A 14,478-nucleotide genomic window follows, 5' to 3' on the forward strand; every position below is an offset into this window, starting at 1 on the left:
AACTCAGTAACCAAGGAGTTTTTACTTTCAGGATAGGCAGGTGGAAGGCAATATGATCTTGGTACATCCAAAGTCATACCATGTAGACTTTCTTGTTTACTTGAGAGTTCTAAAATTTGGCTCTGGTGGGAAGGAGAAAACTGGCAATGCTACCCAGAAGCAGGTAATTAAGTTGGTATTGAGAAATGTTGTATTGTAATAGAAAGACTCCCCAGACATCACTAATAAGGAGCCAGGATTTGTTTGTCATAGAAAAGAGAACTGAACTGGTCCCCAGAGGATTCTGGCTCTACCTCTGTCTGGTAGCATCCAGAATAAGAATGAAAGTTAGACTACTCCTGCTCCTGGAAAATTGTAAAGGAAATACAAAGTCCAAGAATTTGAATTGAATTCAGCTCAACAAATATCTATTCAGAGACTCTGGAAAAACTGTTGAAGCTTAAGTCAAGAGGACCCAGGCAGACCATTAACCTTGTTTTCTGGAGGTTATACTGGATGGCCCCTAAGATTTCTTTCAGCTGAAAATCTGTTCTCCTATGATACAAGGGATGATCCCAGATTCTAGGAATTCAAAGACAAACATGAAATGGTCCCTGACCTCAAAAGTTTGCACTCTACTAGGGGATGTGTGTGCATAGAGAAGTGAGGACCTAGTATATACAAGTTAAATATCAAGTAATTTTAGAGAGAAGAGGAGCAGAAAACACCTCACATAGAAGACTGCTAGCTCTGGGCTGATCTGGATTTGAAGAGACAGAGCTGAGGAGCAAGTTCATTCCAAGATGAGGACATCTCCTAGTAGAGGGAGCCTGGATGAACCCATTCATCACCTCTATGAAAGAGGTTATAGCCATGCCAAAATCCCAACCAGAATTCTGCTAGACCACAGGTTTTTAACTGAGGGTTCACAATCTAGTATTTAAAAAAATATTTTGGTAATTGTATTTCAGAATAATTGACTTCTTTTGTAGTCCTAAGCATTTTCTGAATTTAAAAAAATATCATTTTGAAAAGGGGCTCATAGGCTCAAAGGAGTGCAATCACATTATAAAGCACTGTAGAAGTTTGCCTTTTATTGCTACTTGATTTCATTACCAACTAAGTTTTTCTGCAAGTACATTCATTCTAATTACTCTCTAGGACTTCCCAGAAAGACAAGGGAAAGTCTTTTTAATATCTTAGAGGAAACAATTCTAGGTGGGAAGTTGAAAGACTTGGATTCTAATCCTGACTTCATTATTTACTATGTAACTCTGAATTTATGTTTTTTGAATTACAGTTTCCTAACGTGTTTTTAAAAAGTGGGGAATGGGAGGAGAAGGGGGTAGAACTGTATTTTTTTTTAATGTCATCTTGGAAAGAGGCTGACTCAACTAACTTTGGTATAGAGGGAAGGGCCCTGGATCTCCTTGAACAAGACTCTGGTATCCCATTTTTATTCTGCTTGGTCCAGACTTGGAACAAGTGGCCATCTCAATGATCACTATTTTCCCCATCTGCAGGGATTGCATTTTTGTTATTATCTGGTTGTTTCAGTCACTTTATGGCCCTAATTGGGTTTTCTTGACAAAGATACTGGAGTGATCTGCCAGCTTCTTCTCAAGCTCGTTTTAATAAATGAGAAAACTGAAACAAACAGAAGTCAATAACTTGCTCAGGATACCATAGCTAGTAAGGGTTTGAAGTCAGATATAAATTCAGGAAGATGCGTCTCCTAGACTTCAGACCCAGAACTCTATCCACTACACCACTTAATTGCCACTGAGGATCTAATAAGACAACTGAATTAAAAGTACTTTGGACAAAGTGATTTCTTAGGACACTTTCAGTTAAAAATCCAGTACTGCAGTTCCATAAAATTTTTTCAATCCCTATCCCCCTTGACTTTAAATAAACCTTCTCATACCCTTTATTCAACATGAAATAATAGAGCGTGTATATGCATACAAGAAATAAAAGGATTCGTTTTTCATAAAGAAAACTCATATTCTTGAGAAAAGTTTCTTCTACTCAGTGGAAGTCCATGCATGGATCCCAGACTGGGAACTTGTGATCTAAGGGGAAGAGCTAGAAGACTTAGGTAACCAGGCAGTCTAGTGGATAGAGAGGGCTGCCTGTAAAATCAAGATGACCTGAAGACTGGAACTCCTGACTCAAGAACTTCCTAGCTGTGTGACTCTGGGTAAGTCACTCACTCTGTCCCAATAATAGTATAACTGATAATAAAGTCTCAGAGTCGTCCTGAGGATTAAGTGAGGAAATACACAGAGAGAGAGAGAGAGCACCTTACAATTCATCAAATGCTTTGTAAATGCTAATTCTGATAAGATTCATGGGAATTTGGCATGGGGAACTGAAATAGATACCATAGGATAGGAGGAGAGAGCCAGCTTTCTTACAAGTGTCCTTCCAATGCCCACTAGCCTACTCCAAGAGGATAGTTCCAATTATGCTCATGTAATCCTGGATCACTTTAATTTTTCAAATAAATGCTCAGACATTCAATATTTAAGGGATGGCTACTTAGGTGCTCATTTCTTGCTAGACACTGAGGAGGCTACAGAAATGAACCAAGCATGGCCCTTGTCTTTAAGGACCAAGAAAGGTTCAAGAAGGGATAACTAGAGAGCCAAATGTCTTCACACCTAATTGTGAATTCAAAGGGTTCCTGAAGATCCAGCCCCCAAAGTCTAGAAGGGTTCTGATGTATGTCGGAGTAGTGGGAAAGAATACCAATATCAATATATTTGCATGTACTTGAAACATCTAAAGAGATATAAGAGGAATGGAAGGATAACTAGGAGTTCAAAGTACTTTGAGATCCTGAGAACAAAGAATCCTGAGGTTTCCCCCCCCCCCCCCCCCCCCCGCTAAAGATTATTTATAGATTCTCTATCAATTCCCAGGAAACCATAAAAATTTCAATCTCTCCATTGGACTGTTTCTCCCATCACCTTTCAGTGGTGATAGACCACAGCTGGTCTCAAGTTGAAGACCACTTCCTGAATTTCTGCTGATCTGCATAATCAGCCAAAATAAATGATCTGGCAGCCCACTTCCTCCGCCCAAGTTGCAGTAATGCCCTGCCATCCATCACTGTCTAAACCCATTGCCATGAATGATCGAGTGTAGCGAAATGCTTCAGACTGGGAACTAGGATAACGGTAAAAAATATTCTGGAATTAACGTGAGTGTAGGAAGGAAGGAAAAACTAAAGGTCTTCCAGGAAGCTGTCCAGAGGCACAACATGAAAGTTGGAGCAGGAGCTCAGAGATTACCAGTTTTAACTTTATAAAGTTGAAGATTTAGGGTTGAATAGGACCTTAAGAGTCACAGTCTAGAACCTTTACTAGAAAAGTGATTTGTCTAAGCCCACAGATAGTAAGTGATGGAGGAATTCAAACCCAGTCCCTCTGCCTCCAAACCCAACGCTATTTCCATTACTCCATGCTCATTTCACAGTGAAGGGAACTAGGACCTAGAGATGTCAATAATCACATGAGGTCACAGAAAAGTGCATGTGACTTTCCTGTAGTCTTGAGAACTGACAGGAAGGGTGTTGAAATTGTTCTTCTTCCCCAAATGCCTCCTGACAGCTTGCCTCAGTTTCTAAAATGTCCATCTTTAGAATCACACTGTACTATCATTTTAATAGGTCTCCATGATTAAATGCCTCCCCACTTTAATCCATCTTTCCTTTAAGGGTCAAAATAGTTTTCCTGAATCACAGGTTGGATCATGTCATCACCGTATCCCAAAACATGCTCAAATACACATACATTCAATAGACTTCAATGGTTTCCATACTACTACTGGAGGAAATATAAGTTCCTTTGTTTGCATTTAAAAATTTTCATAGCCTGGTCTCTTCATTTCATTTTTCCTACAATTTACTCCCTTCCATACATTCTATAAACCAGCAATGTTTACCTACTTGCATTTTCTTCATTAACATTCCATGTTCTATCTCCTTGCTTGAAATGTCCTCATTCTTCACATCCACCTCTTCATTTCCCTAACCTCCCTCAAGAATCAGCTTTAACCCCATTTCTAACAGAATGCCTTTCCCAGACTTCCTGGCTTTCTGGGACTACTTTCCAACTATTCTGTACGTATCGTGTATGCCCCTAGTTATTTAGACTTCACATCCCCTGTTAGAATGTGAGTTTCTTGAGGTCAGGGCCTTCTTTTTCCTTGCACTATATCTTCAGTCCTAAAGACTATGCTTTATAATTGCTTGTGATTTTTTGTTGACTTGATTTTAGATAGAGAAATGAATGACTGGAGTTTCTTGATAGGAAATTGAAATAGGCATGCACTTGAGAAAAGGCAGTTTTGAGCCTAAATGAAATATGAATGGGAGGGGGAGAGAATGGAGGCAGGAGGACTAACTAGAAGGTGATTGGAATATTCTTGGAGAGATGTATTGAGGTGGTAATGTCAGTAGAAAAAATGGATGTTAGTTATATCATAGATGAAAAGATGTTGAGATTTGGCTGCTTCTTGGTTGCAAAGGGTGCAAAAGAGGGAAGAGTCAAGGATGCCTCTTGTTGAAGATAACTGATCAAGGTTGGGAACATGGGTGCATAGAAGAATAGTAGTATTCTCAAAGGAGAAATTAGAAAGGGGAAGTTTGGGAAGGAAAAGATTATGAATTCTGTTTTGATCATGATGAGTTGGAGATACCTAAGCAGCATCCAGTTGGAGATGTCTGTTTGCCCATTGGTAATGCAGAATTGTATTGTAATTTGATATAGTAATGAGAGATCTATCTACATGGAGGTGACAGTTGAGTCTATGGGAGCATATAGGATCACTAAGAGGAGAAAGAGATAGAGACAAGAGAGAGAAGAGATCCAGCACAGAGCCCTATAGCCTATCCATATAGTGGGGTAGGGTATGGATGATTATATAGCAAAGGAGAAATGTGGTAGAATTAGTCTGTAATAAACTCCTACCAGAACATATGATTAATAACATATCACCTGTTGTATTTTTCTCCAGTACCCTTTCCCCCTTTCCCCAGAACTTTGATGAATATAAGGATCAAGCTGAGGAGAATGATGAACTACTGGATGCCACAAGTGCTTTAATCTTTGAGAAGGACAAAATAGCTGAAGAGATAACGTAAGCCCAGGCTTAGGGGAAGGTTTAGAAGCAGGGGTTATAAGGGGAAGAAAAACTGAACATGTTAACAGTTCTTCCACTAATTGTATGACTTTGGACAAGTCACTTCCCCTCTAAGGAGCAAAGTAAGTTTTTCTATGATGTGAAAGTATTTGAGCTACTTTCAAACCCAACTTTCAAATAGTCTAAGATTCCCACCCAACCTTTGCTCCAAGATGGTCAGCAAGGATAAGAAACTGAGGCTACAGTTTTGCAAGCAATGAAATGGGCATGAGGCAATCACGATAAAAAAAAAAGACTGACTACATTGATGAGATATATGATCCTAGGATCATGGTTCAAAAGCTGAGAGAGACCCTAAACATCATCTAGTCCAATCCCACTAATTTTACAGATTAGGAAACTGAAACCCAAGGAAATGCCTTACCCCAAACTAAATATCATATTGAACCTAGAGCCCTTGATGATGTTATTTGGTCCAAAAGTGATGTAGCTTTAAAAGTGGTTTAATACATGAAACTCCAAGAGCTTTCTGAGGTCATTGGGTACCTAAGGGTAAAGCTAATCCAGCTGTTTAACTATTTCTTAGCAATTAGAGGGTGATTTGGGTTGGGGAGGGTTAGATTGTTATTGAAATACAGAATCAGGCATTTGAATATTGAACCGAAATCTTTTGGAGTGTCCACATTTTTCAGAAGAGAAAACTTAAGCCTCAAAGAAGTGATGACAAGCCTAAGACTATGCAAATAGTTAATGGCAGTGTTGAGACTAGAATTCAGGTTTCATTAATTCATTCTGTTGACACTCTGTGGAAGGCATTGTGCTGAATAGAGCTTATTTCAAGTCTATAACTCCATGAAATTTGTACAGACTTGTACATGAAACCCCAGGATAAGAAATCTTACCCCTCCCTCTCAAAATAGACGCTTTTTGTCTTCTTATTCCTAGAGTGCCTTTATAGTAAGTGCTTAAGCAATGATTTTTGAGTGATTAATTTGTCCCCTGTGGCACTCCTACTATTTCATTCTGCCACAGAAGAGACTAGAAAAGAGCCCCTTTTGAAAGTCTGATTGAAATAGTCTGTGATGATGATTTTTAAAAGTTTTTTGATGCTTTTACAAAATTGTTGTCATTTCCCACTCTAGACCTCCCCTATGATAACTAATGACTAACTAGCAGTTAAATAACTCTTTAACGTTTGCAAACCTATGATATATATGATCTCAATGGGTTCTCAAAATAACCCTAGAAGGTGGATGCTTAAAACTATCTTCACTTTATAAATGAAGAAATTAAGAAAGAAGAAAGATGTGACTTGCCACAGGTCACATAACCAATAAGTGTCTGAAGCAAATATTAAACATAGGTCTTTCTGACTCCAACTTGGAACCAAATAGTATAGGTAAGCAAAACAGATCAATATGTTAACATGTCTGAAGGCTTATGACTCATTCTATACTGGTAATCCATCCTTGTTCTATCAAAGGGAAGGAGCTATGTATTGTCAAGAGTTATCAAGAATCACATGAAGTATAGCATTGTTGGGATGTTCTCCTTGACTTTCTCAGCTCTATATCAGTTCTTATAGGCTTTCTCAAGTTTCTTAGAACTTCTATTATTTGTCATTCCTTCTAGCCCAATAAGATGCCACTATATTCATATACCATAATTTGTTCAATCATTTCTCAAGTAATGGCCACACACTTTTCCCTTAGTGTTTTGTTTTGTTTTGTTTTTGCAACCATGAAATGCACTTATAATTATTTTAATTTGCATGTGACTTTTCTGTCTTTGATTTCATATTGGACAAAAATCCAAGAATGGTCATTAATAAATAAAAATAAATCAAAGTTAACATTCTTCAGAAAATTTGCTTCAACTCTTATGAATCTAGAAATTAAGTTATCCCTATGGTTGATCAATTCTGCCTCTCCTCAGAAAACCAGGGTTTAATTTTTGGATTATGGTCATGGCTTGGAATCTGCTGTGTTCATTTAAGTGAGGAAGCTTGTCTGCTAGGGAGTTAGTTACAGGGCCAAGGTTAGACCATAAAAGTGGTCTTGGACTATCTAGGGTAACACGTTTCTGGAGGATGTCAGGAAAGAAAATTGTAAATATATTAGAAGATTCTCCTACTTGCTGCAGCTCAGAACCCACTGTTAGATGAGCATTTCATGAAAGGTTGAGGATCTTTAGCTTAGGGCAGAAAAGCTTTAGAGAATGGAGTTTGATAGCTGCTTCCAAATGTCTGAAGTGCTGCCCTTAATGAAAGGGATCTTCCCTCACAGAAGACAGAATGATGAGCAACAGAGATAAGTTACAGAGGAGGACACCAGCTTGCCTGGTGGAAATGGAAAATGCAAAAGTGAATGAATTTCTTCAGGATTTAGTACAGTCTTAGACTTAGGTCTGGAAGATACTTTTTAGGGATAACTGAGTCCAAATTGCTATTTTATAGATATGAAAATAAGATCCAGAGAATAATAAGGACACACAAGTGGTAAGTAATTGCACACGGATTTGAATTTAGTCCCAAGACTCTAAACCCATTAGATAAAAGAGTTCACCATTTCAGTAGATTTCAATGGAGGATGAATGACCACTTCCTGGATATATTGTAGAGGGTTTCTTGTTCAAATAAAAACCAAATTAGATGGAATATTAGATACTGCTCAACTCTGAGACTGGTTGGTTGGTTCTTATCCTTCCTTATTGAAGAAGACCAAAATGATATCACTATATTACAGACAAATTAGTGTATCCAGCTGTGGCTGATCAATACAGCTGAAAATGCTCTGCCACAGTTTGGGCACAAATAGTTTGTGTAAACACCTGAGGCGGTTACACCTGATATATCTCACATTTCCTTTGAGATGCTTCAGTTCTACCTTGCTCATAGAATACAGCACCCTCTCTGATGAGGACATGCCATGCTGGGCAATCCTATGCCAGTGTCTCCTATGTTGCACAATCAATTCCAAAGTTCTTAACAGAGACCTTTAGTTTGGCCCTGTATCACTTCTTCTGACATTCCACCCCGTGAGCACTTTCCTTGTGTGAAATCTCTATAAAATAGTCTTTTCATGGCCAGTCCATTGTAGTTGTGATCTCTAGAATAACATTTGAATGATTGGCAGTATAACTCAAGAGAGGACGTCAATGTCTGGTATCTTATCTCATGAGGTGATTGCTTCAGAATCTTCCAAAGATAGTTTAAATGGAAGCAATTTAGTTTTCTGGCATGGTGCTGGTAGGACTGTTCAGGTTTCACAGGCATATAGCAATGAGGTCGGCACAATAACTCTGTAGATCTTCAATTTGGTACCTCTTCTCTCCCATACTTTCTTTCTGACCCTCCAAGTAAGTGAACCTATCCATGGTACTCAAAATTTCTCCTTTTGCTGTAACTGATGGTTCCACATATGGATGATGTGGTGCTGGCTGATGAAGTACTTGCACTTTCTTGGTGTTAATTATTAGACCAAAATTAGCATAAATAGCAGAAAATAGATCCATACTCTGTTGCATCTCAGTTTTAGAGGCTGCATTGATTGTAGAATCATCTGCAAACAGAAGATCATGAACCAATACTCCATCCACTTTCTTCTAGGCTTATAGGCTTTACAAATTGAAGAATTTACTATCATTGCAGTTGCTGACTTGGTGCATGTTCATCCTCAATGAAAGCATTTGATAACATGGCTGAAAACTCATGCAAAAGCATGGAAGCAAGAACACAACCTTGATTTACTCCATTGTTGCCCAGGAAATCACAAGAACAACATCCACTATCCAGAACATGCCTTCATGGAATTGATTGATGAATTTCTCTGGGTGACTAAATTTTCATATAATTTACTCTAAATCCTCTGACTTACAGCATCAAGGGCTTCCTATTCTGCTTATGGCTTTGTTCTGGAGTTGTGGAGCAGCAAACATCATACTGACTATTCCTTGACCCTTTCTGAAGCCACACTGGCTCTCTGGTAGGCGACCCTCTTCCTGGAGAAGGATCAACCTATTGAGGAAGACTGGCAAGAATCATACCAGTAAAGACTAAAAGAGATAGGACAATCTATTCCCTTTACCTTTATAGAGATGGACAATGGAGGCATCCTTGAACTCTTGAGGGATAATCTCCTCATGCCATATAACTTGGAAAATTTCAGTCAATTTTTGTATGAGCAATGTATCCTCCACCTTGTCAATCTCAGCTGGAATAGAGTCAGCACCAGGTGCATTACCACATAAAATGAGCCTAATGGCATTCAAAACCTCTTCTTCAGTTGGAACTTCAGCTAGGAACAGATTGACATCAACTTGAGGTAAATGGTCAATGACTTCTGCATTGATTGATGATAGTATGTTAAGAATACCATGAAAGTGTTCTAAGATCATGTCCCTAGCACTAATGAATGTAGCTCCATCAGCACAGAGTAGTTGAAAAATACCATATGTCTTTGGTCCATAAATATCCTTCAGGGGATCATAAAAGTATTTTGGATTGTTACTATCTACATGAAACTGAATTTCATCTGCCTTCTTACTGAGCCAAGAATCCTGCATCTCTTTATGCTTCACTCATACTTTACTTTGGATGGAATTAAATGCTGCCTTCTTAGGAATGGATGCATTATCCTGCTGATAAACCCTTTGAACTTCTCATTTTTCATTTAGTAACTTCTCTATTTCCCCATCTTTTTCATCAAACCCATCTTGATGTCTGCAAGTGTTTTGATCCAGGTGAGTAAATGTAGTACTGTACACCAAATCTCTGAAAGCTGCCCACTCTTTTTCTGCTCCACCTTTGCCAACTGTGTGTTGGCTCAACTTTCCCTTCAAGTTAGCAACAACCTGTTCCCCCCTCAGAGAAGAATTCTAATCTCTTGACATTAATTCTTCTGATAGTCATTTTGCCTTGGGACCAGTGCTTCAGTTGAATATTTAGCTTGGAGAGAATTAGTCTGTGATCAGTCCGGCACTCTGTAGCATACATTGCCTTTGTCATTCTCACATCCTGTCTTTCTCTGCTTCTTAAAATCACATAGTCCATTAGATGCCAATGTTTGCTGTGAGGGTAAAAGTTTTATTGTGTTTAAGTGAATGGAAGTCAGTGTTTGTGATAAGAAGGTCATGAGATGCACAAGTCTTTAGTAGTAGGTAACCATTGTTGTTGCTGTTTCCAATTCCATCCTCCCAAGGCCTCCCTATCATGTCTAGTAGTCAGAACCTAGCATTAAATTCTAGCATTAAATTTATCCAGAATTATAAGCTTGTTCTCTTTTGATACATTGATGATAAAGGTCTCCAGGTCTTCATTAAATTTTTCTTTGAATTTATCAGGGTTTATCATGATGGGAGCATAGGCACTGATAATTGTGTTTTCCTGCCAGCAGTAGCCTCATTGTAATGAGCCTTTTGTTCATTCCTTTTGGTAGGTATACAAGCTGGGAGGACTAGATTAGTTCTAATTGCAAAACCTACCCCAGTTTCATAGGGCTCTTCCTCACTGCAGCCACTCCAGAAAGACATGTATCTAGCTCAGACTTCAATAAGTTGACCTTCATTTGCCAGCCTGTTTCACTTAGGGATGCTATTTGGATATGATACTTGCTGAATTCTCTGGCAACAAGAGTTGTTCATCTTTCAGGTCTATTGATCTCCTGTTTTTCTATGAGTGTGCACACATTCCATATATCAATGAAGAAAGGAATCTTCTTTGGGGTTTTTGTACATTTTTTGTGTGTTTCAACCACAGAGTGGATCCCTGTCTGCCAAAATAATCAGGTCAGGGATGGGTAAGCAGACAATTTTAGGGTACCTTTTCTAGTCCCTTTCTCACCTCAGGAGATGAGCAGTGCAATCCTTAAAAGGTTGCTCAGACATCCAGGTGATTGCCAAAAACCACTGCCTACTTCCAGTGAGAAGGACCCTATGACCTGGGTGACCTGTGTGAAGGGTTGTGACTAGTACATCTGCACCTACTGCCACTTCACTTGTCTCTCCTCACAGGACTTTGAAACAGGAATGGTAAAATGGTATGGGTGATGTTTTTTGATTCATGTGTAACTTGGATTTAAGTGAGGCAGAGTTGCACAAGGTCATCGACCTCTCTCTCTTTTCCAAAGTCATCATGATCCAGTGGCAAGACAATGATGGCTCTAGATGCAGTGGATGAACCTGAAGTCTTCAATGTCTAGTCAAACTCGAAGTGTTCCACAACATTTGCATCAGTTGCCTTCATGGCCATTGGAATGAACTATTCTCATCTGCCTGTTCCACCAGTGGAAGACTTCCCATGATTAGGGTAGACACCCCCCTAATTCATCAATGGATTTGAGATCCCTTGGTTGTCCTTTACCTGGTTTAGTCCATCTGTCAAAATGTTTGACCAAGATTTGACCACTGTCCATGCTACAGTAAAGGTTCAGGTCCCATAAAGGACTCAGCAGCTCTTTCACCAGAGGTGCTAGCCATGCTATGCAGTAGATGGAGTGCTGGACTTGGATCCAGGAAGATCTGGGTTCAAATTCCCTTCTGTCACATGGGGCAATTGAAGTCAACTTCTCCAAGTCTCAGTTCCCTCATCTATAAAATGACAGAGGGTGTTTTTTTTTGAGAGTGTCTGAGGTCCCTCCCAGCTCTATGTTTTTGTTACACATTATATCCAAAGGCAGTTCATTCCAACTCCAGCCACATCTGACTTAAGCATGGTTTTCCTTATGCTGATCTGATATCTACTTCTCTTCATCCTGACCCATTGTTTCTAGTTCTGCCCATTAGCTGAATCATAGGAACATAGATTTCAAGATGGAAGGTCTAGTATGCTTTCCTCTCATTCTATATATGAAAAGGGTGCTATTTTATTTTAGGTCCTTTTTTTTCTTTTAGGGGGTTATGCAGGGCAGTGGGGTTGGGGTGGCTTGCATGTCACACAGCTGGGTGATTGTTGGGTGTATGGGGCCGGATGTGGGCTCAGATGCTCCTGGCTCCAGGGCTGGTGCTCTGTCCACTGCACCACTTGGCCATACCTACAATTACTACTATTTATTTAATTTTAATTTTAATTTTAATTTTTCTCTCTCCCCTTTACTTTATCACTCAAGTGAGTCTATCTTTTGGGGGGTATTTTGTTTACTCTTAAACAAGAATATTTTATTAATGTATTAAAAATATTGTACAAAATGAGAATAAATAAATATTAAATAAAAAATAGTTAACAAGCCACCTGAAAAATTCTCATATCCAACTGGTTGATCTAGGAACAATGGAACCCCAAAGATCATCCTATCAAAAAGTGCAGAGGTGAGATATGAATTCAGTATCTGATTCCAAGTTAGAATTTGTACTTTCCATTGTACCACATTTTTTCTTCTTTTATAGCCAATCTCTTTTCCACAAGGTGTTCCTTAATATAGTTGAAAACAACTGCCATACTTCACCTATCGCATCCTGATTAGAGCAGCTAGGTGGCACAGTGGATAAAGCTTCAGCCCTGAAGTCAGCCCTGATATTAATATGATGGAAAAGACCTGGGTTTAAAGCCTGCTTCTGATGTTTGTCACCTGTGTGTTCTTTAGCCTTCCTAGGCTTCAGTTTCTTTGTAAATGCTAAGGTTTTGTCCTCTAATGATTTCTTTGAACGCTAAGTCTCTTGATATGTAAAATAAAAGGATTGGACTAGATGATCTTTTTGTTCCCTTCTAGGTCCCTTCTAAGTTTATAAGTGGCAGGCAACAGGTGGGACATGTGTCTACCAATCAATAGGTCCCCTTTGGGCAACTCTGCCATGGGTAGCTATGAATCCTAATCATTATCTTCTACTTTATCTGAATTTTGGTTCTTTAGGAGAAAAGACAGAGTCAGTTCCACGATAGAGACTGTCATTGATTCAACACCATTGGACTTAAAGTTCCAAAAGAAGTTTCAAAGGAAATCAACAAAGATAAAGAAAAAATGAAAAAAATCTCCTTCAGGAAATTGTATTCCCCTATGGATACCAGGGCCAGCTGGTCAAAAGGCACGGGGTCCAAACATATATGATCAACTTTTATTATTAATTTTTGCTTCTCCTTTCCCTCCAGCTTCCCCCCCCCCCCCCAAGATCCTGTTTGGGACCGTTGTGAGTAATCAATCTGAGCTTGTGGAAGTTCAAAATGACTTCCCAGGAAAGATCTGGCCAAGTTGGTCTCCCTCTTCCCTCTCAGTGCTGACATTCCTTAGAAGTACTGCTGACTTAAAACTCAGAGATGAGGATGCTCCCAAGATGTCCCTCAACTATCTAGCTGCATCCTGGATGATCAATGGCTTCAAAAACAGAATGAATCATCCTCAGACTGGAAACACATACATGTTACTACTATTTAATTAATCATATCATATAAGCTTAGGTTAAGAGCCAATAAATTCTTTAATCTCCAAGGGACATTAATAGATCTAAGGCATGGGCAAGGGGGAAAAATCTAAGTGAAAGGAGAGAGAGGAAGGATAAGGAGAAGGGAAGGGAGGAAATGACAAATAAAAGGAGGGAGGAAGAGAGGAAAGAAATGAGAAATAAGAGGGCAGGGGGAAAAGTGGAGCAAGGCAGAAAAGGAGAGCAGAGGGAAAGATGGGAAAGGAGAACAGGAAGGAGCAAGAAGAAAGAAGAAATGAAGAAAAGTCAAGAGGAAAGGAAGGGAAAAGAGAGGAGGTTGAAAGAGAAATTATTACAAAGGGAGGGATTAATGATAAAGGAAAGGGAGGAGAGAAGGGGGGAGGGGAGGGAGAGAATTATCATTTACTGGAAAAGTTCCCCATTGACTTTATGGAATAGACCTCTAGCTAGCATCCTTTAATGGATAAAATTCCTAACTGGGACTGAGAAAAGCAAGCATTTAAGGTTACTAGGAGCAAACAGACAATACCTCTGGGACTTAACAGTAAACTATTTAGAGACACAACCAAAGAGTCCTATCTCAGTTCCACTCTGATCTTGGGATCAGAATGTAGCATATCATTTTATTTCGTTCCACTGGGAGTGTCATCAGTTTTTTATCAGACTGCCTTAGTAATATGGTTTACCATTTTTAAGTCATAATTTTTACAATTTATAAAAGCTTATATAAATTTATAAATTATAATTTCCTTTAACTGGTTTCTAAAGATTTTTTACATAAGAATGTAAAAAAGGCATACATTTTTATTACTTTGGGAGTCTATCTTTTCAAGAAGAACACATATTTATTTTTTTATGGGCATCAATGGAGAAATCAAATTTAATATATATTTAAAAAAAAACTTTCCAGGTTACCTTTTTGGAATATCTATATTTGGTGCAGTGAGTTACACCTGTATTTAGATCTAGTCAGAGAAT

The 14,478-nt window shown here is 38.9% G+C and overlaps 1 protein-coding gene across 4 annotated transcripts in view; it reads left to right on the plus strand.

Moving 5' to 3' along the window:
* The window catches only part of C8H3orf20 (chromosome 8 C3orf20 homolog), a 138,949-nt gene extending 125,402 nt beyond the window's left edge, over nt 1-13,547 (plus strand). For 3 of the 4 annotated variants that reach the window (XM_074198479.1, XM_074198477.1, XM_074198476.1), the window contains 2 exons: nt 5,005-5,127; nt 12,975-13,547. In XM_074198479.1, the coding sequence (XP_074054580.1) occupies nt 5,005-5,127; nt 12,975-13,086 (235 nt within the window). In that variant the 3' untranslated portion in view covers nt 13,087-13,547. The remainder of the gene's footprint in view (nt 1-5,004; nt 5,128-12,974) is intronic. The other variant, XM_074198478.1, reaches the window with a different exon arrangement.
* Nucleotides 13,548-14,478: the final 931 nt, after the last annotated feature.

The sequence above is a fragment of the Macrotis lagotis genome, chromosome 8, assembly GCF_037893015.1.
Source record: "Macrotis lagotis isolate mMagLag1 chromosome 8, bilby.v1.9.chrom.fasta, whole genome shotgun sequence".
Taxonomy (NCBI): domain Eukaryota; kingdom Metazoa; phylum Chordata; class Mammalia; order Peramelemorphia; family Peramelidae; genus Macrotis; species Macrotis lagotis.